Source organism: Cuculus canorus, chromosome 8 (genome assembly GCF_017976375.1).
Source record: "Cuculus canorus isolate bCucCan1 chromosome 8, bCucCan1.pri, whole genome shotgun sequence".
NCBI classification, from domain to species: Eukaryota; Metazoa; Chordata; class Aves; order Cuculiformes; family Cuculidae; genus Cuculus; species Cuculus canorus.
The window spans coordinates 13,241,870-13,265,957 of NC_071408.1; the positions used below are offsets into that span (position 1 = coordinate 13,241,870).

General features: G+C 56.8%; 4 protein-coding genes across 14 annotated transcripts in view; 3 read left to right on the forward strand and 1 right to left on the reverse strand.

Annotated features, from left to right (window-relative positions):
- Nucleotides 1-7,406, forward strand: part of NOTCH2 (notch receptor 2) — an 87,328-nt gene extending 79,922 nt beyond the window's left edge. The window contains exons 30-33 of the mRNA XM_054072410.1: nt 1,431-1,732; nt 2,082-2,229; nt 2,712-2,809; nt 3,720-7,406. Coding sequence (XP_053928385.1) covers nt 1,431-1,732; nt 2,082-2,229; nt 2,712-2,809; nt 3,720-5,063 — 1,892 coding nt within the window. The 3' untranslated portion in view covers nt 5,064-7,406. The remainder of the gene's footprint in view (nt 1-1,430; nt 1,733-2,081; nt 2,230-2,711; nt 2,810-3,719) is intronic.
- Nucleotides 7,407-7,661: 255 nt separating this feature from the next.
- LOC104063312 (hydroxymethylglutaryl-CoA synthase, mitochondrial) lies at nt 7,662-16,810 on the forward strand. Of its 7 annotated transcripts, XM_009565479.2 has the most exons (14): nt 9,818-10,987; nt 11,107-11,436; nt 11,504-11,609; nt 11,768-11,826; nt 13,429-13,555; nt 13,798-14,237; nt 14,513-14,638; nt 14,955-15,119; nt 15,191-15,359; nt 15,445-15,615; nt 16,098-16,204; nt 16,290-16,415; nt 16,496-16,616; nt 16,693-16,708. In XM_009565479.2, the coding sequence occupies exons 1-13, from the start codon at nt 10,924-10,926 to the stop codon at nt 16,600-16,602; spliced, it is 2,097 nt and encodes a 698-aa protein (XP_009563774.2). In that variant the 5' UTR covers nt 9,818-10,923; the 3' UTR covers nt 16,603-16,616; nt 16,693-16,708. The 7 variants fall into 7 exon arrangements, with proteins under 7 accessions (XP_053928395.1, XP_009563774.2, XP_053928390.1 ...); XM_054072415.1 differs by having other exon boundaries at nt 9,831-10,987; nt 16,496-16,810; XM_054072416.1 differs by having other exon boundaries at nt 9,836-10,987; nt 11,771-11,826; nt 16,496-16,810.
- Nucleotides 16,811-17,467: 657 nt separating this feature from the next.
- Nucleotides 17,468-21,215, reverse strand: PHGDH (phosphoglycerate dehydrogenase). 3 transcript variants are annotated; one of them, XM_054072423.1, is made up of 12 exons: nt 20,975-21,215; nt 20,550-20,701; nt 20,283-20,348; nt 20,148-20,202; nt 19,961-20,059; nt 19,738-19,870; nt 19,608-19,654; nt 19,141-19,293; nt 18,875-19,007; nt 18,465-18,592; nt 18,056-18,284; nt 17,468-17,771 (listed from the first exon to the last, which is right to left on the reverse strand). In XM_054072423.1, exons 1-12 carry the CDS (start codon nt 21,110-21,112, stop codon nt 17,617-17,619), a joined length of 1,488 nt encoding a protein of 495 aa, XP_053928398.1. In that variant the 5' UTR covers nt 21,113-21,215; the 3' UTR covers nt 17,468-17,616. The 3 variants fall into 3 exon arrangements, with proteins under 3 accessions (XP_053928398.1, XP_009563781.2, XP_053928397.1); XM_009565486.2 differs by having other exon boundaries at nt 19,506-19,654; nt 20,975-21,208; XM_054072422.1 differs by lacking the exon at nt 19,961-20,059 and having other exon boundaries at nt 19,506-19,654; nt 20,975-21,211.
- Nucleotides 21,216-23,610: 2,395 nt separating this feature from the next.
- LOC104063318 (myomegalin) overlaps nt 23,611-24,088 on the forward strand; it is a 35,420-nt gene continuing 34,942 nt past the window's right edge. For all 3 annotated transcript variants that reach the window (XM_054072883.1, XM_054072886.1, XM_054072889.1), the window contains exon 1: nt 23,611-23,832. In XM_054072883.1, coding sequence (XP_053928858.1) covers nt 23,813-23,832 — 20 coding nt within the window. In that variant the 5' untranslated portion in view covers nt 23,611-23,812. The remainder of the gene's footprint in view (nt 23,833-24,088) is intronic.

Consider the following 24,088-nt stretch of genomic DNA (forward strand, 5'->3'; position numbering starts at 1 on the left):
AAACAGAGACTCAGGAAAGCTTGGTGATGAGAAGCTGGGAAGTGGGTCAGGACATTAGACCTCTGTATGTGACTTTCAATTGGACGTTATTGCTTCGTTCAGAATCGCACAGTATCTGAATTCTGCTATTAGACAGTATGATTTTCAGTGCAGATAGGGCAGTATAGATTGCAAGTTGAGCAGGCAGGGAAGCTGCTATCTGTAGGGCCCAGGAAGATCCCCTGCTCATAGCATTAGCATCCACAGTTTAAGTCTTTGGTTTTAAGTAATGAATATCGTGTAATGTGCAGAGTCTGCTGAAACAAAAGCACTTGGCGTTTGATAAGTTGCTGAAAATGCTGGAGATACTTCAAACCTTGATTACACTGCATCAAGGGTGAAAAATTGTCAGCAGGAACCAGTCTTCCTGGGCTGCCCTCTCTGATCAACAGAGAGAAGGAGAGGTTAATCCAAGGGAGCCAAATTAAAGTAGAGGTTTGGAGGAGCCTTTCTCCTGGTGACAGTGCAAGGACCCAGGCTTGATGAATGTCAATTTAGCCTTTGTGGATGTTCCATCTCTTCCATCTTGTGGAGAGTCTCCACAAGTCTTTTTGCTTTTTGTTATTAAAAAATCACTCAAACTGTGTGAGACTTTGCCCCCAGATATAAATTGCTCCATCTGTGCTGCAACAGAGGGGTGCATGGGAAACAAGACATTGTGTAGGTGTAGGATACTACTGCTGCACCAGTGAATCATACTGAGTTGCATCCTGTTCTGTGGTAAACTTCTGTGAAAGTACAGAGTGCATTTGATCAGGTTGTTCAGGGCTCTGGTCATGGATATTATTAAAAGCAAGATGATATTAGTTCAGGCAGTCATCCTGAAGACGTTTTTCAGCTATGACTGTTTGACTGAAGGTCACTACTTAAGGGTCCTTCTCATGAAGACCTTAGTGTGTAGCAGACAGGAAGGCTTTTGTCTGAATTTTGCTTCGGGTTAATATCTGCAGAATGCCACCGGTTAGTTGTCCAATAATTTTTCTCTGTTAACTGTTTCTTTTCCCCAGGTGTGTGATTAGAACATCTATGTCAATAGCCGTACTTGGTCACCTGAACTCTTTGATTTTTATAGCCCTTGCTTCTCTCTTGGAATGTAGCCTTTACATTCTGAGGAAGTTTTCCACTTTGGCTGCAAACTTTTTTGTTTTATAATGATCTTATTTGAGAAGTATCCAAGTTCTCTTGGGGCTGCAGTAGGTATTAAAGTCCTGTTTGGAAGGAAAACAGCTAACTAACTCCATTGGGCTTTAAAGTAAGAGACAAGGTCTGGGTTAAAATGGCTGGAGGCATTTACTGTAGCTAAAGGTGCTAAAGAGAAGAGGATTATGAGAGGGTTTCCTTTCTGCTGCTATCACTGTCAGATTACTGTGATATTCTCTCTTCTGTTGTAGATGGATGTACTCCACTTATGTTGGCATCTCTGCGTGTGGGCAGCTCTGATATCAGTGAGGATGATGAGGATGCAGAAGATTCCTCAGCAAATATAATAACAGATTTGATCTATCAAGGTGCCAACCTGCAGGCCCAAACAGACCGCACTGGGGAGATGGCACTGCACTTAGCAGCCCGTTACTCGAGAGCAGATGCTGCAAAACGTTTGCTGGATGCTGGAGCAGATGCTAATGCACGGGACAACATGGGACGGACTCCCCTGCATGCAGCAGTAGCTGCTGACGCCCAGGGTGTCTTCCAGGTACAGCAACTGAAGAACCCCTTTTAGAGTAGCTGTGCTTTGTAATTGTATGAGCCTGCGCAGGCTGCACTCTCTACACTCACAGCCTCATGCCTTCCACAGTGTGATGGCCAGGCAGAACTGTTTTGCATCCAGTTTCTTCAAGTATTCATAGCTTGAAGAACTCAGCGTGCATGACTCATCCGGCATGTATTTATTTGGTCTGTTTGCCTGTGTCTCTTGTTATCTGGGTCCTTGCATTTCAGTGCTCAGGCTGCTTTTTCATTATAAACTTTTCCTTGAGTTCCTGCCAACTCAATTTTGGTCTGTAGCGGTATTGAAAAAAATCTTATCTTCCCCTGTTGTCCAGATTCTGATCCGTAACAGAGTGACAGACTTGGATGCTCGGATGAATGATGGAACGACTCCATTAATTCTGGCTGCACGTCTGGCTGTGGAAGGAATGGTAGCCGAGCTAATTAATTGCCAGGCAGATGTGAACGCCGTAGATGACCATGGTAATGTGAACACGACATACTGGGCTGGGCAGATTATTTATTATGATGTGAGGGGTGGGCTTCTGCTCTCCTGGTGTGTGGACTGCTCATAAATTCTGTGGCTAAATCAGACTCTAGATTCTCCTGCAGAAATCCTCCAGGCAGTGCTAAGTGGCAGGCTGCTGCACAGTGGCTTGATTAGACTGGCTTGGAAGAACAGCAGAAGAAATCTGGGGTTAGATTTGGTGGGATTTTCTGGACTATGGACATGGCTCTGTGGATACATTATTTTAAAAAATTGCTGAAAATCCCATTGCATCTTGGTAACACAGGGGGATGTTACAGTGTGGTGATTTCCAAAGAGTAAACATGACTTCGGGACATGTTCACATGCTATGAACAGCACTGCAGTTGCTTTTTTCCCCTTGATGTGCTTTGTCCATCTTGGTGCTTCAGAAAATAGCTCCTTGGTTTGTTGCTGAAGTTGTTTGGTTTCCCTGCAGGTAAATCTGCTCTTCACTGGGCTGCTGCTGTCAACAACATGGAAGCAACACTGGTGCTGCTGAAGAATGGGGCCAACAGAGACATGCAGGATAACAAGGTACAGTTTGGGTGTGCTCAGTGTGGCTGTGCTTCATAACTCAGGGCGTCTCTTTGCTGTTGGTAGTGAGCCTAGTTCAGATTTTCAAAGCTGTCTGCTCAATGCAGGTCTTCCAAACCCAGACCATGACTGGAACTCCCCAAATGCCACACCTCTTGTAGGATTTCAGTATGGGAGAGCTGTTCTCTTCTTTGTTTGGCCAAGTCCTGGTGTCAACACTGCCTTGCTTTTCTTGTGGCAAAGGAATGCAATAGCCAGTCAATGGTGTGAGAGAGTACCAGGGTGAGGGGCTGTTGGTGTCAAGCAGCTGGATACTAGTTAGCAGAGGGCCAGATCTTGCAGCACAGCAGCACTCACACCTTGTCAGTTTTCCAGGGATCACAACGCAAGGTGCATATGGGGGAGAAGCCCCTCTGTTTGAGAGACCATCTGTGCTGTGCAAACCTCCTGTAACTTCACTGTTAGTTTTGGCTTTGTCTTAGGTCTTGATTTCTTCCTGTGCCTAAGGGTGGGTTTTTTTGATTATTATGCATTGCTCAGTAGATTTTAGAGCCTCCAACAAGCTGCAGTTCTTTGTTGGGCTGTTTTAGTCCTTTGTACCTTTCCCTCGTAGGGGAAAATGGGAGAAGGGCACCAGTTCCAGAGTTCCTCCAAGAACCCATGGCAGGACAGTGCACTTCCTGGAGGATAATTTAGCCTGTGTGTTCCACTGCCATGTGTGAAATCATCTTCTGTAATTTGTCTCTTTCAATGGGCGCATGGCAGAGTGGGTTGTTCTTGGAGACAATTAATGTGGCACTACATTAAACAGTGTTTAATGTTTCCGGGTGTTGCCGCACCATTAAGAGAGTCTTAGCTGTGAGTGAGTCCCCGCAGTGAACCCACTAAAGTACTTATTCTCTGTTTTCAGGAAGAGACACCACTTTTCCTTGCCGCTCGGGAAGGCAGTTTTGAAGCAGCAAAAATCTTGCTGGACCATTTTGCCAATCGAGACATCACGGACCACATGGACCGCCTGCCCCGAGATGTAGCTCAGGACCGGATGCACCATGACATAGTGCAGCTTCTCAATGAGTACAATGTGGCACATAGCCCTGCTGGGCACCCTGGTGCCATGCTGAACTCTGCCCTCTCCCCGGTCATCTGTGGCCCGAATAGGTCCTTCCTCAATCTGAAGCACACTTCATTAAGCAAGAAATCACGAAAACCAAATGCCAAAGGCGTCATGCCCACGAACCTCACCAAAGATGCAAAGAGGAGAAGGAAGAAGTCCCTCAGTGAGAGCAAAGGGCAGTTTTCAGAGAGCTCAGTGACCCTGTCACCAGTTGATTCCCTAGAATCACCCCATGCTTTTGCATCCGAACCAACATCCTCTCCTGTGATGCCATCGCCGGGGGTGTTACACTCGTCACCCAGCTCGCTGCTGACCGCTCCATCGGTGCAGGCTGCACACACAATGTCCTTCTCCAACCTTCACGAGATGCAGCCCTTAGGACGTGGATCGGGCACCGTGCTCCCGTCTGTCAGCCAGCTGCTTTCGCAGCACAGAACAACCCCTCCCAACAGTGGGCTTGGCAGGCTCCGGCCAGCCAACGTTTCCACCGAGTGGGTGAATCGCATGGAGGTGAATGAGTCCCAGTACAACGAGATGTTTGGCATGGTGCCGCAGGTAATGCATTCGCACCCCAATGTTTCTCAGCAGAGCGGTTTGGTTCAAGCAGACACAAAGCACCTGGGAGTGCCCAGAGAGTCTCTGCCCCCTATCATGACTTTCCAGCTGGTTCCCAAGGGTGGCATAAACCAGCAAGCACTGCCACAGCAGGCCCAGTCAAACTGCGCTCAGAATATGGCTGGTCCTCTTAGCTCCATGTACCAGATACCAGATTTGGCTCAGCTGCCCAGTGCCTCGTTCTCCATGGCTGCCATCCCTCAGCAGGATGGGCAGGTGGCTCAGACAGTCCTCCCAGCCTACCACCAGTTCCAGAGCTCTATGGGGAAATACCCCACACCTCCATCGCAGCACAGCTGCTACTCCTCGGCCACAGAACGGACTCCTAGCCACAACCGGCACTTACAAGGGGAGCACCCGTACCTGACTCCATCGCCCGAATCTCCGGACCAGTGGTCAAGCTCCTCCCCACACTCTGCCTCTGACTGGTCTGATGTGGCAACCAGTCCCAGTAACAACCAGCGTGGGCCAGCAGCTGCTCACATGACAGAGCAGCAGCGGAACAACATGCAGGTGTATGCCTGATGGCTGGCCAAGGTGAAGCTCAATTAAAGTGGACTCCAGAACTCATGAAGGTCTTCCAGGATGAAAATGAAGAACCGTTTTAGTATCCAAGAGTCTTAATGAGCCCAGGCTGTCCTTTCTTTGGAGGGACTGTTGTCGCTTGTATGCTTTTATCCTAAACGGAGAACTGTAGAGGCTGGTGATGGAGAAGACCAGCTGGGTCACTTCTAAACAACTCCCATGCAACTCGTGTGCAAGTGCTGCCTGCACTAGATTCTCCAGTCTGCTTTTAAATATGTTCCATCATTTCTTTGTGGAGACAGCTCTTCAGCTTAATGCATCTCATGGTCATTTCTCCAGAAATTTAGCCAAAACCAGCTTTGTATCCTTATTTTGTTACTCTTTTGTTACCCACATAACCTCTCTCTGAAGCACCTTCTACTACTTCTCGAGTTCAAGTTGCCTTGACAGCTCAGAGCTGCACCCATATTCCTATACCTTTCCTTCCCTCGGCTGCTTTTGCTCAGCAAATGAGCGTGACTTCCCAAAACACCTGCAGGTCGAGTGACACCTTCTGTCACGGAGCTTCACCTTTTTTTCATCACGAGCCTTTGTTTTGTACAGACCCACTAACACCCCTTAGCATTCTCACTGCCTGCTCCCCCCAAGTATTATGAGGTTATATATACGTATAGTCTTCTCTTAGCTCTTTGTTTTTACCCTTGTTCTGAAAATGCTGGTCTGACGTGGTCTTCCCCCCGAGATGGCCTGTAGGCACATCTCTCCATGTCATATGTTTTCCCTGAGACACACATGACCATTTTGACACACTACCCTCCTTGTGCCTCTGTTCTGCCAGGTGTGTCCATGACCACCTTTGTGAGCTCCCCTGCCAGAATAGATGCCTTGCAACTGATGCAGGCCTTTTGGAAAACTCTTAGGATGAGCATGAGTGTTTCAAAACCTGGGAACACATGCTCCCAGCATTCTTGCACAGTACTTCCTCCTCTCCATCCCAGGGTGGCTGTGTCCTGTCCTCCAAATACCATATGCTGCCTCTGTATGGTGTTATCAAGAGGTGCTGAGGATGTCATTACATGTTGGCAGTGTGTGGCCTTCTGTGTCAGGAACAGCGTCCAGCCCTTTGAAAATTGTCCCTTTTGCTCCAGTCCTGGAACAGGGCTGCCTTGTCTCCTTCCAGCAAGGAGGCTGCAGCCCTGGCTTCCAAGCAGGCTTCCAGCAGCAGCAGTGTGCCTGGAGCCAGAAGCTAGGCTTAAGCGGCAGACCAGATAGCTCAGAAACCAGTGTCTGATGGAATTTAGTTGACAGCTTTAGAGCTGTCCTCTGCTTTCAGCCTGTGTAGGGATTTCCCAGCTGAGGTGCCCCACGTGCCCTGTGGGACGGTAGTGCCAATTGTACTGCAGTTCCCCCGATACTTTTGGGAGTTCTGGAAGCCAGCCGTCACTGACCTTAGACCGACAGCCATTCTTTCTGCTTTGTCCACAAGAGCAATTCTTCCCTGGATGGCTCTGAACCGGTCAGCAGCCTAAGTGAACATTTCTGGGGATGGTCTGCTCCTACCTCTTCGGGAGAACCCTGCAGACATGTGTTCCAAAGAGATCGGGGCTGTCGGCTGCCGCCAAAGGACAGAGAAGGCCGCACCCCTCCGAGCAGTGGTCGTTCGCCATCCTACCATGTACAGTATTTCCTCCAATGTTTCTCTCCATTTTAACCAAAAGCTTTTTCTTTCGGTTCTACTCAATGGTACATGAAGGCAGGGCCTCAGGAGGAGCTGGTTCCTGGGGCCACTGTTTTGGCCTGAAGTTCATAATTCTAAAGGTACTGCTTTTTATGACGCACACGGCGTTCCCCAGCACACTTGCCGCAGTGCGTCCTGTGAAGTTTAGGTGCAACTGACTCAGATCTCCGGGCAGGAGCCCACAAGCTCCTGGAGGTCTGTCCAGGTACATGTTTCACTGCAAATAATGAAGTGTTGCTATATCCATGTTAAAGAAACAAAGGGCTTTTCTTCATTAGCCCCAAATAACCAAGTGCCTTTTTCTGTATGTGGCTGCCTTTTACAAGATGAGTGCGTTCTGTGGAATGAAGCCAGCTTTGTGCCTGGCATGTTAATATGATGGCCCTCTGCCTGCCTTTTTTTTAACTACTTGTAAAGATAATCGCTCCTTAAGGTGGTATTTTATCTTGTAAGCTGTAGAGTAACCATTCACACAGCAGCATTTTCCTATATTAATAATGGAAAATATTTGCTTATTTTTACATTTTTTATAAAAGCCTTTTATGAAAATAGTTGCTGCAAAATGTATAAGCGATTTTTATCCCCAGAATAAAGAGTATGTGCCCAACGTCTGTGTGCTGCTGGGTTTGTGCTATCACAGTGCAGCCACAGGGTTATATACGGATCCCCAGTGTTAGATTACTGTTCAGACCCCTGGTAAGGGACACTCGTTAGGATCTCAGCAGTCCTTGTCAGGAGAGAGCCTTTGGGGTTCAAGGGCACTTTGTGCTGTGGCTCAGCAATGCACAAAGCCCATTCCTTAGCTCCATCCAAGGGAGCTGTGTCTGGGAGCTGAAAGCAGCCTTGTTTGGGTATAGCAGGAGGATTCTGGGTCTCTTGGTCAGCTAAGAAAGGGGACAGTAACCAGCAGCCAAGCTAGACATACTGGGAAGTAGGAGGAGGGACTGGGATGGGGCCTTTCTGAGATGCTTTGAGTAAGAGCTCTTGCACACCTTGGACTCTGGGAGCCAGGGCTTTTGTGTGGCTGTTAGAAAGGTCATGGGCAAGCATGGATCAGGCAGCAGTGAGTGGAGATGTGGCTTCATTTGCCTTTTCAGGTCCTGCTTGCTTCCCTGGGCCGTTGCTGCTCCTGCAGCCCAGAGGAAGACCCTTGTCCCTGGAGCTGAGGCAGCCTCCCTGGCTTCAGCTTGACAGGCAGCTGATGCGTGAAGAGGTGTGATTCTCCAGCCTCAAACAGGGAACCTCAGCTCCTCTACCCTGTTTCCAGACTTAAAAAGATCGACTTGAACAATCAGAACAAATTGATGATGGCTGCATGCCTGTTTTGAGCAGGGAGGTCCACTGAAGCCTTGGGCTATGCCAGTGCTCACCTCATTGCTTTCCAGCTCTTGCTGCAGACTCAAATTGAGCCGATAGCTGAGTTATGACTCCTTGCAGGGATGAGGTTGCTGGGGGCATTGTAAGTGTTTAATATTCAAACAGCACAGCTCTTTTATCTTCTAGTAGAGCCAGATTGGCAAGTACAAACCTCCAGGAGGCTTTCATCCATGTTCTCCCACAGTTTGCACATCTGTGCCAAAGTTTAGCAAGCTCTGCTGTGTCTCTGGCAACAATGTAAAGTTTGCTGGTGCTCAGGCTGAGACTTGACTCTCTGTCTCTTCCGGGACCACGCATGCCTCTTCCCCTGCCTGGGGCTTGGCAAAACTTGTTGTGTTGCATGCAAACGAGCCTAATTGAACCAACCAGGTAGGGACCTGGGGCACCCTTTGTCCTAACCAAGCAGCAATGGAGTAGGTCAAGCTCCTTTGGGGAACATTTTTATGTTTTTTTCATGCAGTGAGGCGGGAGTCCTGTCTTCTGGAGGGGGGTTGCTGTGCTTGAAGTTTCCCCGACTAGATAGCGGTCAGCCGCAGTGTTTGGACACAAGACAGCTTTACTCCTTTGATTGTGGTGGGTGCCTTGCAAGCTGGCCGAGAAGTCTCAGGGTGCAGCAGCAGTATGTCCCAGCTGTGTAGGCAAAGGAGACAGGTCTGATTCTCCTCCCTGCTCAGGGCTAATGCCAGACCTGCCTCTTCACATTGGCATGGAGGTGCTCCCTGTGGGTGTAGGAGCACTCAAATGTGTTTTGGTAAATGCTGCCACAAAGGAGCTGTGGGAGATCCCTGGGGGACATGGCTTGAGCCTGGCTGCCAGAACTAGCAGCTTCAGCCAGCTCCAAGCCCTCTGTGTTGGGGGAAGTGAGGCTCAGCTCTGATGCTGGATCCTCTTCTGGTCGTTGCCTCCTGGGTAGCTCCCTATGGCTGCCTCTGAGGGTCTTTGGGAGGGCTGGGGGAAGAGCCGGGTATCGGCTGTAGCTGGTAGCAGCAAGGTGCTGGGCAGGAGCTGGCAGCTTTGCAGGGAACCCCAGGACAGACAGCGGGAAGAGCTTTCAAAGCTGCTTCAGTATGTTAGGAGCTAGCAAAGCGATGCTCCAGAGCAGGGTGGTTGAAGCAGTAGGGTAGGTGAGCTTCAGCCGTGTCCTACCAGTGCTGAGAGGACAGCCTAGGGTGAGGAGCGAAGGGTGTGCCCCACTGTGCCAAAGAGCTCTTGGCTGTGGGGTGGTGGCAGCCCCCTCTGCGGCTCCATGCTAGCAGCAGCCTCCATGGGGCCAGGGCTGCAGGTGCCCACGTGGGGCAGGGCAGTGGGGCTGCTGCCTCGGGGCCTGCCCTTCCTCCTGGAGGGATGTAGAATGACGAAGCCCTGCGTCACCACTGTGCGTGGGTGCTGGGCACCCCCACTGCTATCTGATGACACCCGGCAGCCCCCGACCACAGGCTGTTCCCACATCCCTGTGTGCCGCATCCTGCTGACAGCCGTCCCTGAGCTGTTCAAACAAGGGTGGCGCATGGCAGCGCTGGGCAGGGTGTGGGGCCTGGCCGCCTGCCATCCCTCGGGCCAGGATGCAAGCAATGCCATTGGTTTGGTACCCACTTGCAGCAGGGATGCTCTGGCCGGGACCAGGGCAGCCTACAGTGGGGCTCATTCCTACCAGCCCCTGGTGTGGCTGGGGCTGGGCCTGCGGGCATCCCTACCTGGTGCCTGGCTGCTCTCTGCCATGAGGTTACCTCTGTGTTTGTCTTAGTAATTAACGCTAATTGCAAGGGGTTTATTGACCAACTAGGAGAGGTTCTTCCTGTCTTTTCTGGAGAAACATGGAAAGCAAACAGAGATTGGAGATCTGGACTGCTTTCCAACAAAGGAGGGGGGAGCAGGGGGGAGGCAGCAGTAAGATTGTTATGATTGAAATCACCTGAGCTGGGCAAACACTGATGCTGGTGAGCTATAAAGGGCAGCTCTTCTCCCCACAAGAAGCCATTATTCCGTCTGGTCTCAAGACAGCAGGTGAGGAAGGGGGCCCTCCGGGGCAGCTGGGGCCTTCAGATGCTCATAGGCAAGTGGGAGCTGGTCCTAGCCCAGCAGCCCCCAGGGGAGATAAGTGCAGCCCTTGCTGGATGGGGCAGGCTGACACGATGCAATTTTTGGCCCTACATTGACTTTTGTTGCAGTTGCTTTGAGGGGAAGATGAGCTGAGTCTGCAGATCAGCCCCTGTGCCCGGGGATTAGCCCAGATAAAGGGGAACTGTGCTGATGTGGCTGATTCACCTCCCCTGGCCTGGGTCTGGCAGCACTGTGAGCTCAAGGAGGGGCGTGGAAACGATCCTGTGCCCGCAGCCCCTTGATCCCCAGTGCTGCCTGTGCTGTTGCTGCTGATGCCAGGGCAGGGCTGGGGTTCCCCCACCTGTGCTCATGGCAAGCCCTCTCCCCATGTCCCCACTGAGCTTGGCTCACCCAGATACCTCCACCAAGGCTGGGATTGGGACCCCCGCTGCTAGCGTGGGCTGGGGACCCCAGGCTGTGCCTGGGGTATAGGATGCAGACACAGGGCAGCGACCTGTGTTGTGGAGGGGAAAGGGAGGCATGGACCCCAGGGCTCTGCCATCTCCTCCGGCTGGCTGAAAGGAGCCAGGGTGAGTCCATAGTATGGCAGGTTTGCATCCCCTGAGTGCAGGTGGCATCCCGTTCCCGAAGGACCTGGGGTGATCCCTGAGCTCTCGCAGTAGACACTGTCCAGGAGTAAGGAGGATGGTGGCAGCGGCCAGACTCACCCTCCTGCTGCTGGGCAGCGTGGGATTCCTGTGGCCAGCTGGTGAGTCCTTTGGCTCGAGGGGCAGCTGCTTTCACAGCAGGGCCAGGAGGAAGCCATGCTCCTCTCCTGCTGGTGACACTGGCAGGCCCCCATCCCTCCCCGTGGCTCTCGCTCTGCAGGTGCCTGGTACATAGACTATTGCCCCAAAGGCTGGTCCTACTACAAGCTAAGCTGCTTCAGGTACTTCCGTCAGCTCCAGAGCTGGGATGAGGCTGAGGTAAGCTGGCCGGGGTACTCAGGCTGCTGGGACCCCACCATCTCCTGGTGGGGTCTCCTGGTGGGGTGCCCTGGCACTGACGGCTCCCCCACAGAGGCAGTGCCAGGGCAGCCACCCCGGTGCCCAGCTGGCCTGGGTGGAGGAGCCCCAGGAAGCAGACACCTTGCGCAGGGCCATCTCATACTACCAGCGCGCGCAGCCTGTCTGGCTCGGTCTCCACTACAGCAACGAGGTGAGGCGAGGGCTGCAGGGGGTGGGAAGGCAGCGGAGCCATGCCTCTGACTGCTATCCCTGCACAGAGCCAGGCCTGGAAGTGGGTGAAGGGGGGCAAGTACAGCATCACCAGTGGGCTGGCTGGAAACGGTGCCCGTGGGGGGAACTGCGGCATGCTGACCCACCTCAGCGGTGAGTGCCTGGACCCCATGTCCACCTCCAGTGCCTGGGCTCAGCTGGCATCCCCTCCTCCTCCTCTGGGGCCAGTTGTCCCCTAGGGGCTGTGGTGGGCAGAGCTGGTGCCTCTGCCCTCGTTGTGGCCCCCACTGACCCATAGCTTGTTTCTCCAGCAGGCTTCACCCTGTGGTCCAGTGCCGACTGCGCACAGCAGCATCACTACATCTGCAAGGTCACTCCTTTGCTCTGAGCAGGGTCTCTGTGCCCAGGGAGGACCCCACGCTGGCGATGCTTTTCCCTTGCCACCTCTGTTCGTCTCTCCCCAACCTCTAAAAATACATCTATTAAAACAACAAGCATGCAAGTGCAGTGTGAGTTTGGTGCTGGTGCAAAGCCCTGGTACAGCCTACCTGTGGGCACCATGGCAAAGGAGCAGCAGGTGCTGCTGCAGCTTCCCAAGCTTCCTGGCTGGCTGCTTCTTCCATGCTGCCAATGCCAGCGGAGCCATTTGGGCGTGAATCCCCAGGAGCCTCAGCACCAGCAGCTCTCCTGACTCCTGAGGGTGCTCATGTTTGCTCATCCCGAGCCCTCAGGTGCTAAACAAGAATGGTGGAGGACGGGAGGTCCCTGGGGCTCAGGTGTGGGAGGAACAAGAGTGTCCCCAGGGTGAAGGCATGGAGGAGAGCTAGGGCACAGATATGGATGGGGATTGAAGTCATCATAGAATAGTTAGGGTTGGAAGGGACCTTAAAGATCATCTAGTTCAAAGCCCTCTGCCGTGGGCAAGGACATCCCACTCAATCAGGCTGCCCAAGGCCCCATCCAACCCAGCCTTGAACACCTCCGGGGGTGGGGCACCCACAATGTCCCTTGGCAACCTGTTCCAGTGTCTCACCACTCTCATGGTGAAGAAATTCTGCCTAATGTCCAGTCTAAATCTGCCCCTCTCCGGTTTATACCCGTTCCCCCTCGTCCTATCACCATAAACCTTTGTGAATAGCCCCTCTCCAGCTCCCTGTAGGCCCCCTTCAGGTACTGGAGGGTCGCTTTAAGATCTCCTCTGAGCCTTCTCTTCTCCAGGCTGAACAGGCCCAACTCTCTCAGCCTGTCCTCACCCTGCACATCATGGGTATGCAGGTGAGGGGATGAGTGTCCCCCCCCGGGTGCAAACGGCTTCACAGGGGCCCAGGAGCTATGATGCTCTCCTGTGGCCACGTTGACAGCAGCACTGGGACCAAAGGTCCCTTTTTGTGTCACTGCAGCATTGTCACAGGCATCATGTGCCTGTTTGCTTAGCTGTTTTGAAGGTGGCTTTGCCCCCACCCAGCTCATGGGTGTTCCCCCGCCTCCTCCCCCAGAGTTGCAGTGTGTGACAGAGGTCGACTGTGTCCTGGACAGCATGGATGGTGCCAGCACCAAACGCCCATCCGCCCTCTGCTCCCTTCCCAGGACAGTGGGCACAGTCAGGAAGGCCACGCAGCACCTTGCACACTGTGTAGCAACCATGGCCGTGCCAGCAAGCCACAAGCGCCGGGGCTGCTGCTGCCCTATGGCACAGGCTGTGGGAGAGCCTGTCCTGCTGCCCAGCACTGACTCTGGCCAAGCACATCTCCAGGCTTTGGGGCACAAAATGGAGATATCTGGCAAGTTCCCCCTCCAAATCTAGTGCTTTCTCCGCTGTCCCTGTTGCGTTGGCTGGCGCTTGGTGACCTTTGAACGCTGGGGTCCAGTGTGCTGATAAGGGCCAGGAGGGTTGTGCCGTGCTGCCCACGCAGTTTATAAAAGCACCACACGAGGCTTGTCCTGCTGTCTGTCTGTCCCTCTGTTTGTGCAGTGACCAGAGTGAAGATGCTGCGCTTGGTCAGCCGTGCTGCAGGCTGCTGGGGGGCGAGGCAGGCACCGCAGGGGCTGGAGCGGGTACACCAGGGGGACCAGCACCCCATGGCTGTGCAGAGGGCATGGTGAGCACCCAGATGGATCGGGTAGGGTGGAAGCATAACTGGGGTGGGGGACTGGGTTGCTGGCAGCACTCTTAAGCCTTGCTGGGGAAGGGGATGCTCTTCCCCATAGGGCACAGAGAACCAGCAGGGATTTGGGGTGTGCACAGCCTGGGGTGCTCAATGGTGTCATCTCTGTGAGGCCACTGCCTTTTCGCAAGGCTCCAGGCTTCCATGGGACTGTTGTTGCTCCCTCTGCCCCGCAGCCTCTCCAGCGCTGCTGGCACGGGCACCTGGCCCAAGGATGTTGGCATCTTGGCATTGGAGGTGTACTTCCCTGCCCAGTATGTGGAGCAGGAGGAGCTGGAGCGATACGACGGTGTGGAGGCCGGCAAGTACACACGGGGCTTGGGCCAGCAGCAGATGGGCTTCTGCGCTGCCCATGAGGACATCAACTCCCTGTGCCTGACGGTGGTGCAACGGCTGGTGGAGCGCAGGCGCCTCTCCTGGGATGCCATCGGCCGCCTGGAGGTGGGCACTGAGACTGTCATCGACAAGTCCAAGGCTGTCAAGACCGTCCTTATGCAGCTCTTCCATGACTCGGGCAACACTGATGTGGAGGGCATCGACACCACTAATGCCTGCTATGGGGGCACAGCCTCGCTCTTCAACGCAGCCTCCTGGGTGGAGTCCAGTGCCTGGGACGGTGGGTGTGGGCAGGGTCTGCTCCAAGGGATGATGGAATTGGACATGGAGTGGGTCCTATGAGATGGAGGAAGGAGGGAAGAGGTGGCCTGAAACCCAACAATGCTCCAGCATGCCTCAAAGGGAGCTGTTGCTCCTCCAGGTTCTTCACCACCCTCGTTTGTCACTTGCCTTGGTTGTCTCACACCCAGCAGTGTAAGGATGGGGATGTGCAAGGACTGAAGGATGGAGGTTCCTGCCCACTGATGACTCTCTAAGTCCCCCTCTCCTCCCCAGGTCGCTATGCAGTGGTGGTGTGTGGGGACATTGCCGTCTACGCCACAGGGAATGCACGGCCTACAGGAGGTGCTGGTGCAGTTGCCATGCTGGTGGGACCCAACGCCCCACTGGTGCTGGAAAGAGGTCAGTGTCATGAGACCCTGGGAATGGTGAGCTGATAAAGGCCATCCCCAGGGGTTATACATCCATGTCTCAGCCCTGGATGGAGATGCTTAGCTCTGGCAGCACTGGCTCTGCTGGCCCCAGTGGTTGCCTGCTGCTGTGTACCCCAGAATCCATCTGGCCACATCCCTGTGGGCACCTCAGAGTGACCCAGGAAGGCTGGTGGTTGCTGGAGTGGGCATGGGAGGTAGAAGCTATGCATGCTCGCCATCCTGCTAGGACCTGCCACCACTCCCTGCCACCACTCCTTGCCACCTGGCTCTCCCTGTGCCCCCAGGCCTGCGGGGAACCCACATGGAGCACGCCTATGACTTCTACAAGCCAGATCTGTCTTCCGAGTACCCGGTGGTGGATGGGCAGCTCTCCATCCAATGCTACCTGCGGGCACTGGACCGCTGCTATGCTGTGTACCGTCGGAAGGCAGAGAGCCAGTGGCAGCAGGGTAAGCAGTGGCATCCCCAGGGTACCTGTACTATCCCACCAGCTGCTGACAGCCCCTGTGTTGCCTTCCAGCTGGAATCCAGCGGCCCTTCACCCTTGATGACTTCAAGTTCATCATCTTCCACACGCCCTTCTGCAAGCTGGTGCAGAAATCGGTGGGGCGGCTGCTGCTGAATGACTTCTTGTCCGCCCCCAACCCTGACACGGCCACTGGCCTCTACAAGGGGCTGCAGCCCTTTCGGTGTGTCCCTGCACAATGTCCTCTGTCCACAAGCCCAGCCGGGGATGTGCCGGTAGAGGGTTTGAGCTGGCCTCTCTCTGGGTAGTGGTGTGAAGCTGGAGGACACCTACACCAGCAAGGAGGTAGAGAAGGCATTCCAGGCAGCCAGCCAGAAGATCTTCAACCAGAAGACCAAGCCCTCCCTGCTCCTGTCCTCCCGCAATGGCAACATGTATACGCCGTCCATGTACGGCTGCCTGGCCTCCCTCCTGGCACAGTGAGTCCCTAAAAGGCTGAGTTGGGGGAGGTAATTTGGGGGAGGACCTTCCTGGGGCGGCCTGTGCCAGCACTCCCCTCCCCCAGCAGACACCTGAAACTTTCATTGCACAAAACCCCTGGTGTGGATGCATCCTGACCCGTGCTGTCTCCCTGCCAGCCTTTTTATCCTAGCTTGCTGGAGCTGGGCTGGCACAGAAAGCCCTTCTGTTGGCGCCGGGAGGATGAAACCCCCCTTGTTGTGCCCACGGCTTATCCCGCTGTGAAGGAGCCGTGGGAACGGCCAGGCACTGGGGGGGCACCAAAGCTTCATCCCAGGGCACTCCAACACTGCCACACTCCAGGGCCATACACCATTGGTGATGTGGCCCCAAGTCCCAGGACTCCTCTGCCTACAAAGGGAGCAGGAGGAAGCCCCCTACACCACTCCCCATCCTGCCCCAGCCCTCAATCCCCTTTGAGCCCCCTAATCATCCACTGCAGGTCCTCAGCGCGGGACCTGGCCGGATCCCGGATTGGTGCCTTCTCCTATGGCTCGGGACTTGCTGCCAGCATGTTCTCTCTCTGCGTCTCGCAGGATGCAGCCCCGGGTGAGCCCCATGGGAGAGGCGTTCTGGGAGGGAGGGGTGGTGTGGGGCTGTGGTGCTGTCTCACCTTGGGGGTTTCCATTGCCAGGTTCACCCCTGGACAAGTTGGTGTCCAGCCTGGCTGACCTGCCAGCACGCCTGGATGCCCGCAAGCATGTGGCCCCCCAGGACTTTGCCAACATCATGAAGGAGCGTGAGGAAACCCATCACTTGGGTGAGTGGGGCTGGGGGAATGTGACACTCGCCCACCAGTGCCTCATGGATCCCCTGAGCATCACCAAACTCTCCCCACAGCCAACCACACTCCCCATGGCTCCCAGGCAGATCTCTTCCCTGGCACTTGGTACCTGACACGGGTGGATGCCAAGTACCGCCGAGAATATGCCAGGAAGCCCATCTAGAAGGGATTGGCATGGTAAGACCCAGGGAGAGGGATGTGCTCCTCCCAGCTGGCATCCCTGCTCACCCTCAAATCTGGGATTGGCCTCCAGATAAACCTCATCTTGGATGGCTGGGAAGCAGCTGGTGGTACTTCAGCTATGGAGCTGGTGGAGATGTCAGCATTTTCTGCTAACACCTGGGCAGCACGGGGGAATAAAAGTGTGGATGAAAGGGAGGCAGCAACTCAGCTCTGGCTCCTGGTTTCGAGTGGTTCTCGTCTGCCCCAAGGCCCTTTCATCAACAACTGCAGGGCTGGATTGCAGCTGGATCATGGTCCCTTACAGGATTTATCCTGTGGGCAACAGATGTAGACACGGGCCCTGCTGGTGACGTGCCTCAGTAGCCCCATTTCAACAGGATGGGAGCATGCCCCAAAGATTTGGGGGAGCCAAGCAAACCTGAGCTCCTGGTCTTGATTTCCACTTTTGGGGTAGTGGGATGCCATGCTCCCAGTGACACTGGCTGTGAAACATTCCCAGGGGAAAGCTCAGTGGGGGCAATTCCAGGCATGCAGGAGGGGGCAGGCAACACAGGGGCTCACAGGAGGGCTCAGCCAATCTTGGAGCACTGCCTGCGCTCTGGGCCATGCCCCAGCTCTGGGCTGGACAGGACTGTGACTGGACAGGACCTTGGTGGGATAGCAGCAGCCCTGGAAACCTTTGCACCCTCAAGCAAACAGCAGCGAGGCCTAGAAAACCTCCATGACATGTGACTTCAGTTCACAGAGACTGAGCTGGGTGGCTGAGAGCCCCACAGGAGGGGGTGGGGGCAGGAGGGACAGAGCCTACTTTGGGGTTGGGGACAAGAGACCACAGAGACAAGACATCACACTCTCTCCTCCTGGACCCTTTATTGAGCACAGAGCCACTCCAAGCCCACCACAGGGGCCAGGACTGGCTGGGTGCCATGCTCCCCCAGCTGGGGAGGATCCAGGTGCTGTGGCCATGGGGAGGGTCCTTGCTGGTGGCCGAGGGCTACAACTGAAGCTGGAAAACCTCCGTGGCATGTGGCTTCAGCTCACCAAGACTGGACAGGGGGGCTGAGAGCCCCACAACACTCCACTTCTCCCCCGCCACTGTGCTTGAGCTGTGGTAGGACTGGAGCTGGATTCCTGCCTTCCCCAGCAGCCCTGGGCAAGGAGGAGAGGGGTTAGGGGCTGCAGGCTTCCCCAGCACCCAGCTGGTAGCAGGGGTCTGCCCACCACAATGCCCCTCAAACAGTTCATGATGCCTCTTCTTTCCCCCACCCCAAGTCTTTTGCTCCAAGCCCCCAGCTCTCTGCCCAAGCCCTGCCATCCCTGTCTCCATGCAACATCTGCTCCTTCCCTGCTGCAGCTGGGGCTTGGCTCCAGGGCAGCCGTGGAGGGCCCCCAGGCTGCCTCTGCCCTACCCAGAGGTGACACAGGGAGCTCACCAGCAAGTGTGGGAAGTGTGTTGGGCTCGGTGGCTTTGGCTCTGTAGATGAGGACAGGGCCAGCCAGTGGGACCAGCTGCTTGAAGGTGGCCCCACTGAGCTCCCGCAGCACTGGAGTGCTACCCTGCACCGTCCCTGCCACCCGGTGCAGGGTGCCCTGGATGGACACCTGCAGCAAGCCAGTGCTGCTGTCAGGTTCAGGGGCCACGTCGCCATGGGTGGTTGTGACCTGTTGGAGAGATGCAGCTGCTCAGCACCCAGGTCCTGCACATGGCAAAGCATGGGGAAAGGATGTCCTTGGAGGCCACCCCACAGGATGCCCCCTAGCCTGTGAGACCTGCATTAGCAGCCCTGCAAGGCAACCCCCAGCATGCTAGGCTGATGTGTGGAGCCCTGGGAGTCCACGCACCTTCAGCCCAGCCTCCTGGGCCAGCAGCAGGGCATTAACCAGGGTCACCTCCTTCTGCACCCTTCCAGCCAGTATGCCCACAGCCACAGCAGGCGTCAGGTAGCTCCCAGCCTCTTGTAGTGGTGTCCCTGGGGTGCATGGAGGAGGCAGGGGGTGGATGTGCCGGCAGCAGAGGGGAGAACCCCGAGTTGGACCAGCCAGCCTTACTCCCACTTACACCCATCCTTACTCCCACTGTGCCTCCCATCCATGAACCCATCTGTGTCCACATCCGTATCCCTGCACTCCTGTGCTCCCAACCACCCCTCCTCCCATCTGCCCAGCCTTGGGGAGTCCCCATGCACCCCTCTGTGCTGCCCACCCACTAGGGTCCCTGTGTCCAGGCATGGGGTGCAGCCTGCCTGTCTCACCTAGGGTGCAGACCTGCACACTGCCCTGCGCTTGCTTGCCCATTGCGTGCAGCACCGTGCCCAAGGCCCTGGCCAAGGCTATCCAGGGCTTGGTCTGAGGTGCAAAAGCCTTGCTGAGAGCCTGGCCATTCACCTGCGATAAAGAGTAAGAGGTGCAATCAGAACCCAGCACTGAGCACACAGGGCCCAGGGTCACTCCCCATGCACCCATGCATTACAGACAGGGATACAGGCATGGAGACCTAGTGCCCGGCATGGGGACTCACTGTGCCAGCCAGCCCCTTCCCTGTGGCCATGTCTACGATCTGCATGGCGATCTCCTTGCCGCAGCGGCTCTGCGCCTCTCGTGTGCTGGCACCCAGGTGCGGACAGCAGATGACATTGGGGTGGTTCACCAGGTCACGGTCCTTTGGGGGCTCCTGCCGATACAGCCCCGTCCCTCCATCAGCCTCCAGCACCCACCTGGGAGCCCAGGGGCACATTTACACCCTCTTCTCTTGCAAGGAGGGCAGCTGAGGAGGGATGCCCCAAGCTCCATGGGGTTTGCTGGGCTGCCCTGGCCTGGCTTGGGCAGAGTTAAGGTGATGCTGAGATAAAGCCAAGCTCAAAGGGTCCTCGCAGCCCTACTCACCTGCGTGAAGACGTCGAGGGCTGCACCGCCACACTGCCCTGACTGCAGTGCCCGCAGCAGCGCGCCCTCGTCCACAATGCCACCGCGGGCGCAGTTCACCACCTGCACGCCGCGGCGGCACTTGGCGAAGGTGCTGTCATTCAGAAGCCCTGTGGGGGAAAGGAGTGCCGTGAGCAGTGGGGAACTGCCCCAGCTTCCCTCAACTCCTCCAGGGCTGATGCCTGCCCCATACCCGTGGTGGAGGGCAGCAGCGGCGTGTGCACCGTGATGAAGTCGCAGCGGGGCCAGATCTGTTCCAGCGGCAGCTGCTCCACGCCGAAGGCAGCCGAGGTTTCCGGGGTAATGATGGGATCATAGCCTATGGTCTGAGGTAGAGTGGGTGCTTACTCCTGCTCCCTGGCATGCCAGGCCAGGGGAAACCAGGAACATCGCTTCTCCCTGTCCTGGCTCCTTACCTTCATGCCAAAAGCCTGCATGCGGGTGGCCACCTCCCTGCCGATGCGCCCCAGCCCCAGTACACCCAGCGTCTTCCCATTCAGCTCCATGCCCATGTACTAGGGTGCAAAGTGGAGAGTGAGCGAGCACACCCCACACGGGCACCTGTCACCCCATTCTGCTGACTGTGCTGCACCTGTTTCCTACCTTCTTACGGTCCCACTTGCCCTCCTTCATGGAGGCAGCTGCCTGTGGGATCTGCCTGAAAGGGGCAGCTGTGGTCAACAAAAGGGCAGAGGCCATGGGGCACATATCTATCCCCCCATCCTGCCCTGCGCTCACCTGGCCAAGCACAAGATCATCCCGCAGGTGAGCTCTGCGGCGCTGAGACTGTTCCCAGTGGGTGTGCTGGGGAAGGACAGTGGTGTCACTAGTGTGTCACTCCTGGGCTGATGGGGGTCTGTATCCCATGAGGATGGAGACCCACAAGGTTGTGCCACCCCATGAGGACCCATGCTGTGGGGTGCTGTGGGTGGGCAGGGCACCCTGCTGAAGCCTCCCGTCTCCCCAGGAGTGCAGGGAGGGATGTCCCCATGCTCCTGCACTTACTTCATGACCAGGACACCCTTCCTGGTGGCTGCTTCCACATCCACGTTGTCCACGCCGGTGCCTGCTCTGCCCACCACCTGCAGGTGCTCCGCTGCCTCCAGCACCTCGGCCGTCACTTTGGTGGCAGAGCGCACGATAAGCCCCTCGCAGTCCTGGGGGGCACAGACACCGCAGTGACACCGGAGCACGGGGCTGGCGGTCCCGGGGGGCTGGGGGCCGCTGTGCCAACCCCGCCGGGCTGTTACATCAGGCGGGAGGGATGTCAGTGCCCCGGGAGGGGGAGCTCGGTGCCCCAGGAGGGGGTTCGGTGCCCCAGAATGGGAGCTCGGTGCCCCTGGAGGAGGTCGGTGCTCACGGACGGGGGTCGGTGCCCGGGAGGGGGGGTCGGCCCCAGAGGGGGTCGGTGCCCGGGACCCTGCGCTCACCCGGATCTCCCGCAGCAGCTCCTCCTTGCTCAGCCCGGGCTTCTCCTGCACCCGGAGGCCGCCGGCTTGCAGGATTTCCCGGCAGCACGGGTCCAGGGTGTCGCTGATCAGCACCTTCTGTAGCTTCCCCAGCGCCATGACGGGACGGACAGACAGGACGGGTCGATCTCTCCGCGGACGCCGAGAGGTCGCTGCCGCCCGCCCGCCGCACTAAAAGGGCTCCGAGAGGCGCACGTTTTTCGGGCTCATTGGGTCCCGTCTCCATAATCCCACCTCCTTCCCGTCCTCTCCCCGCCCCGACCCCCCCGCCGCCCCCGCGGGGAGAAGGGAGGAGGCGGAGAGGAGCAGGGCCAGGGACCCGTGGAGCCGGGGGGGGGGGATCCGTGCCTCAGTTTCCCTGCCGCGCGCATCACCCCGCAGCCGGGCCGGAGGGGACGGTGGTGGCAGCCAGGATGGTGCGGGCGCCCCCCACCCAAAACTGGGAGTGGTGCTGGCAGGGGAGCAGCCCGGCCCCCAGCCCATGGACAGCCCGGCCATTTCACCCAGCTCGCCCAGCACCCGAGGTTCCTGTGCACCCCCACCCAACGACACGGCCCCTGCCCTGCCCCCAGCATCGCACCCACTGTTGGGCAATGCCCCTGATAAGCGGTCGGGGGCACGGAGTCAGCCCTGGTTCCCAATGACGGGGGGTGGACAGGAGCCACCCGACAAACGCCCTCCGTGGGGCAAGAGCCACGTGGCTGTGTCCAGTGACCTCGCGGGAAAGGGCTGGCCCTGGAGAGGGACAGTGTGAGGCTCCATGGAGCCAGGCAGCCCAGCAAGGAGGATGGCAAGGGATGGAAGGCGTCCCCTTGCTCATGGAGACAAACCTTCACAGCACAGCCAGACCAGACAGACCCTGGGTCATCCCCATGTGGGAGTCAGGATCTGGCCCTTCCTTGCCCACCACTTTCCATGTGCTGGGGATGGGCAGCAGGGACACAGTGCTCCCAAGATGGGTCCTGAAGGAACCTTCCTCAGGCTGTGCATGCCACAAGCATCAGGACTGGACCAAACTGTCCTCTGTGAGACCTGGAGTTGCCCCAGAGGCTGTTGAAACCAGCAGAGCCCAAGTGACAGACCTGCCCTGGCAGCTGAGAGGTGGCTGGAATGGCTGCTCTCTCCATAGGCCTTGTGGCTGAGGGGAGAGCACCCAGCTGTATGTACACCCCAGCACCGCATACACCCTGCTGCGATGTACACCCTGGCACTGCCTATACCCCAGTGCTACGTACATGGCAGCCACAGCCAGGGAACAACCATGACGCCAGAGCAAGGAAAGTCCAGGACAGCCAACACAGGGTGAGAGACGGGGTCAAGGGCAGCAGCTGGTGAAATCTGCAGCAGAGTCCCAAAATGGCCCCTTGTGGCTGTGTGACTTGGGGACCAGGACAGGGCTCCTTCTCCACAGCATGGCCTGGGGACTTCCACACTGCGGGACGTACTGTGGCTGGGACATGGCCCGGCAGCCTCGCAGCTCTTGGCACAGCCCTACAGCCAGCCCTGGCCTCCATTAACCATGAAGACCTTGCTCAAGGCACCTGCTGATCCAGTGTCCCAGCACCCCACTTCCCATGCTGACACTACCTGGGTTTACCCAATGCTTCCCGATGTCTCCATGGCCTCCCCTCATGCCTGTGACCCACTTGCCCAGAGGCCATTTGTGGCCAAGCGACTGATGCCGTCAGTCTTACTTGCCACCTTTTCCCTGCCGGCTGGTTCCCCAGGAGAGGGCACCACTGCAGGATGGGGTCCCTGCAGAGTTGATGGGGCTGAGGGAGGGGGCAGGGGCAGCAGCGGGACTGGGGTATCAGACAGAGCAAGAAGTTAGGGGTCATCAAAGAGGACTGAGGTTATTTGGGTCGGGATATGGGATGGCAAACAAGAGGCAATAGCAAGGGAGATTGGGGGTGTTAGGTTGAGATGGTGGGATTGGGGTGACAGTGGGATCAAGGGGGAACAAGGGTCGCAGGGGTGTCCCAGTGGAGGACTGGGAAGTTGTGGAAGATTAGAGAGCAAGTGAGGGTGTTGGGGGGCTGGATAGGTACACAGGCGTCTCGGGGGGGTACATGTGGGATTGGAGATGTCCCATTGGGATGGAGATGTCCAAGGAAGACCAGAGTGGTAGGGGATGACAAGAGGACTAGGGGTAAACGCGGTGTCAGGATGAATGGTTGGGGGTGCTATGGGGGATCTTGGCTAATGGGGCACTTTTTGAGGTGACTGGGAAATTGTATGAGGGACTGGTGTATAAGAGAGGGATCGGAGATTGTAGCTGGAGGACTGAAGGGAGGGGAAGTGTTGTGGTTCAGTCCAGAGGGACTGGGGAGAGTGGAAGGTTGGGGCGCGCGGTGGCTGTGTCAGCCGGGCAGGCTGGTTGGTGGGTGGAGTGACTGGGGGGGGTGGAGGTAGGGATGGAGAGAGGGAGCGAGACAGGGCGGAGGGAGTAAGAAGAGGGAAGGAAGGAAGGAAGGAAGGAAGGAAGGAAGGAAGGAAGGAAGGAAGGAAGGAAGGAAGGAAGGAAGGAAGGAAGGAAGGAAGGAAGGAAGGAAGGAAGGAAGGAAGGAAGGAAGGAAGGAAGGAAGGAAGGAAGGAAGGAAGGAAGGAAGGGGGAGGAGGAGGAGGGATGCAGCGGCGGGCGGAGCCGCCCTGTGCCGCAGAGCCGCCTCCCCAGTGCACGCTGGGCGGCCGGTAGCGACTGCGGAGACCGCCGGTGCCCGGCCCGGTGCCGCCGGGGTGCCCAGCGCACCATGCTGCTAGTGCCCAGCCCGGCGCTGCTGATGCCCGGCCCGGGGCAGGATGCGAGCCCCGTGGCGGAGGTGAGGAGCGTGTCCGTGTGTCCCCCGCGGGAGAAGCGCGTCGCGGTCTCCGTGTGCTCCAGGCACGAGTGGGGACCGCGTGTGCCCTCGCTGGGCTGCGGAATTGCCGCAGGTTGGGGCCCGGGTACCAACAGGCATCCGTGCGGGCGGGATGCTGGGGGATGTGGGCTGGGTGCGTGCTCTCCTCGCGTCTGCCTGGACCGGACACTGCCTGCCCAAAAATCTCCCTTGGGCTGTGGGTGTCCCCTGGGCTGGT

Excerpts from the sequence above, each read along its gene's own strand:
- LOC104063312 (XM_009565479.2), top strand. The coding sequence starts at position 10,924 with ATGGTGGCAGCGGCCAGACTCACCCTCCTGCTGCTGGGCAGCGTGGGA. Across the intron at positions 13,556-13,797 it reads ATGGCTGTGCAGAGGGCATG|CCTCTCCAGCGCTGCTGGCA; the intron begins GTGAGCACCCAG and ends TCTGCCCCGCAG. Across the intron at positions 15,120-15,190 it reads AGAGAGCCAGTGGCAGCAGG|CTGGAATCCAGCGGCCCTTC; the intron begins GTAAGCAGTGGC and ends GTTGCCTTCCAG.
- PHGDH (XM_009565486.2), bottom strand. The coding sequence starts at position 21,112 with ATGGCGCTGGGGAAGCTACAGAAGGTGCTGATCAGCGACACCCTGGAC. Across the intron at positions 19,871-19,960 it reads TGCAGGCTTTTGGCATGAAG|ACCATAGGCTATGATCCCAT; the intron begins GTAAGGAGCCAG and ends ACTCTACCTCAG. Across the intron at positions 18,593-18,874 it reads TGTGCAGGTCTGCACCCTAG|GGACACCACTACAAGAGGCT; the intron begins GTGAGACAGGCA and ends CATGCACCCCAG.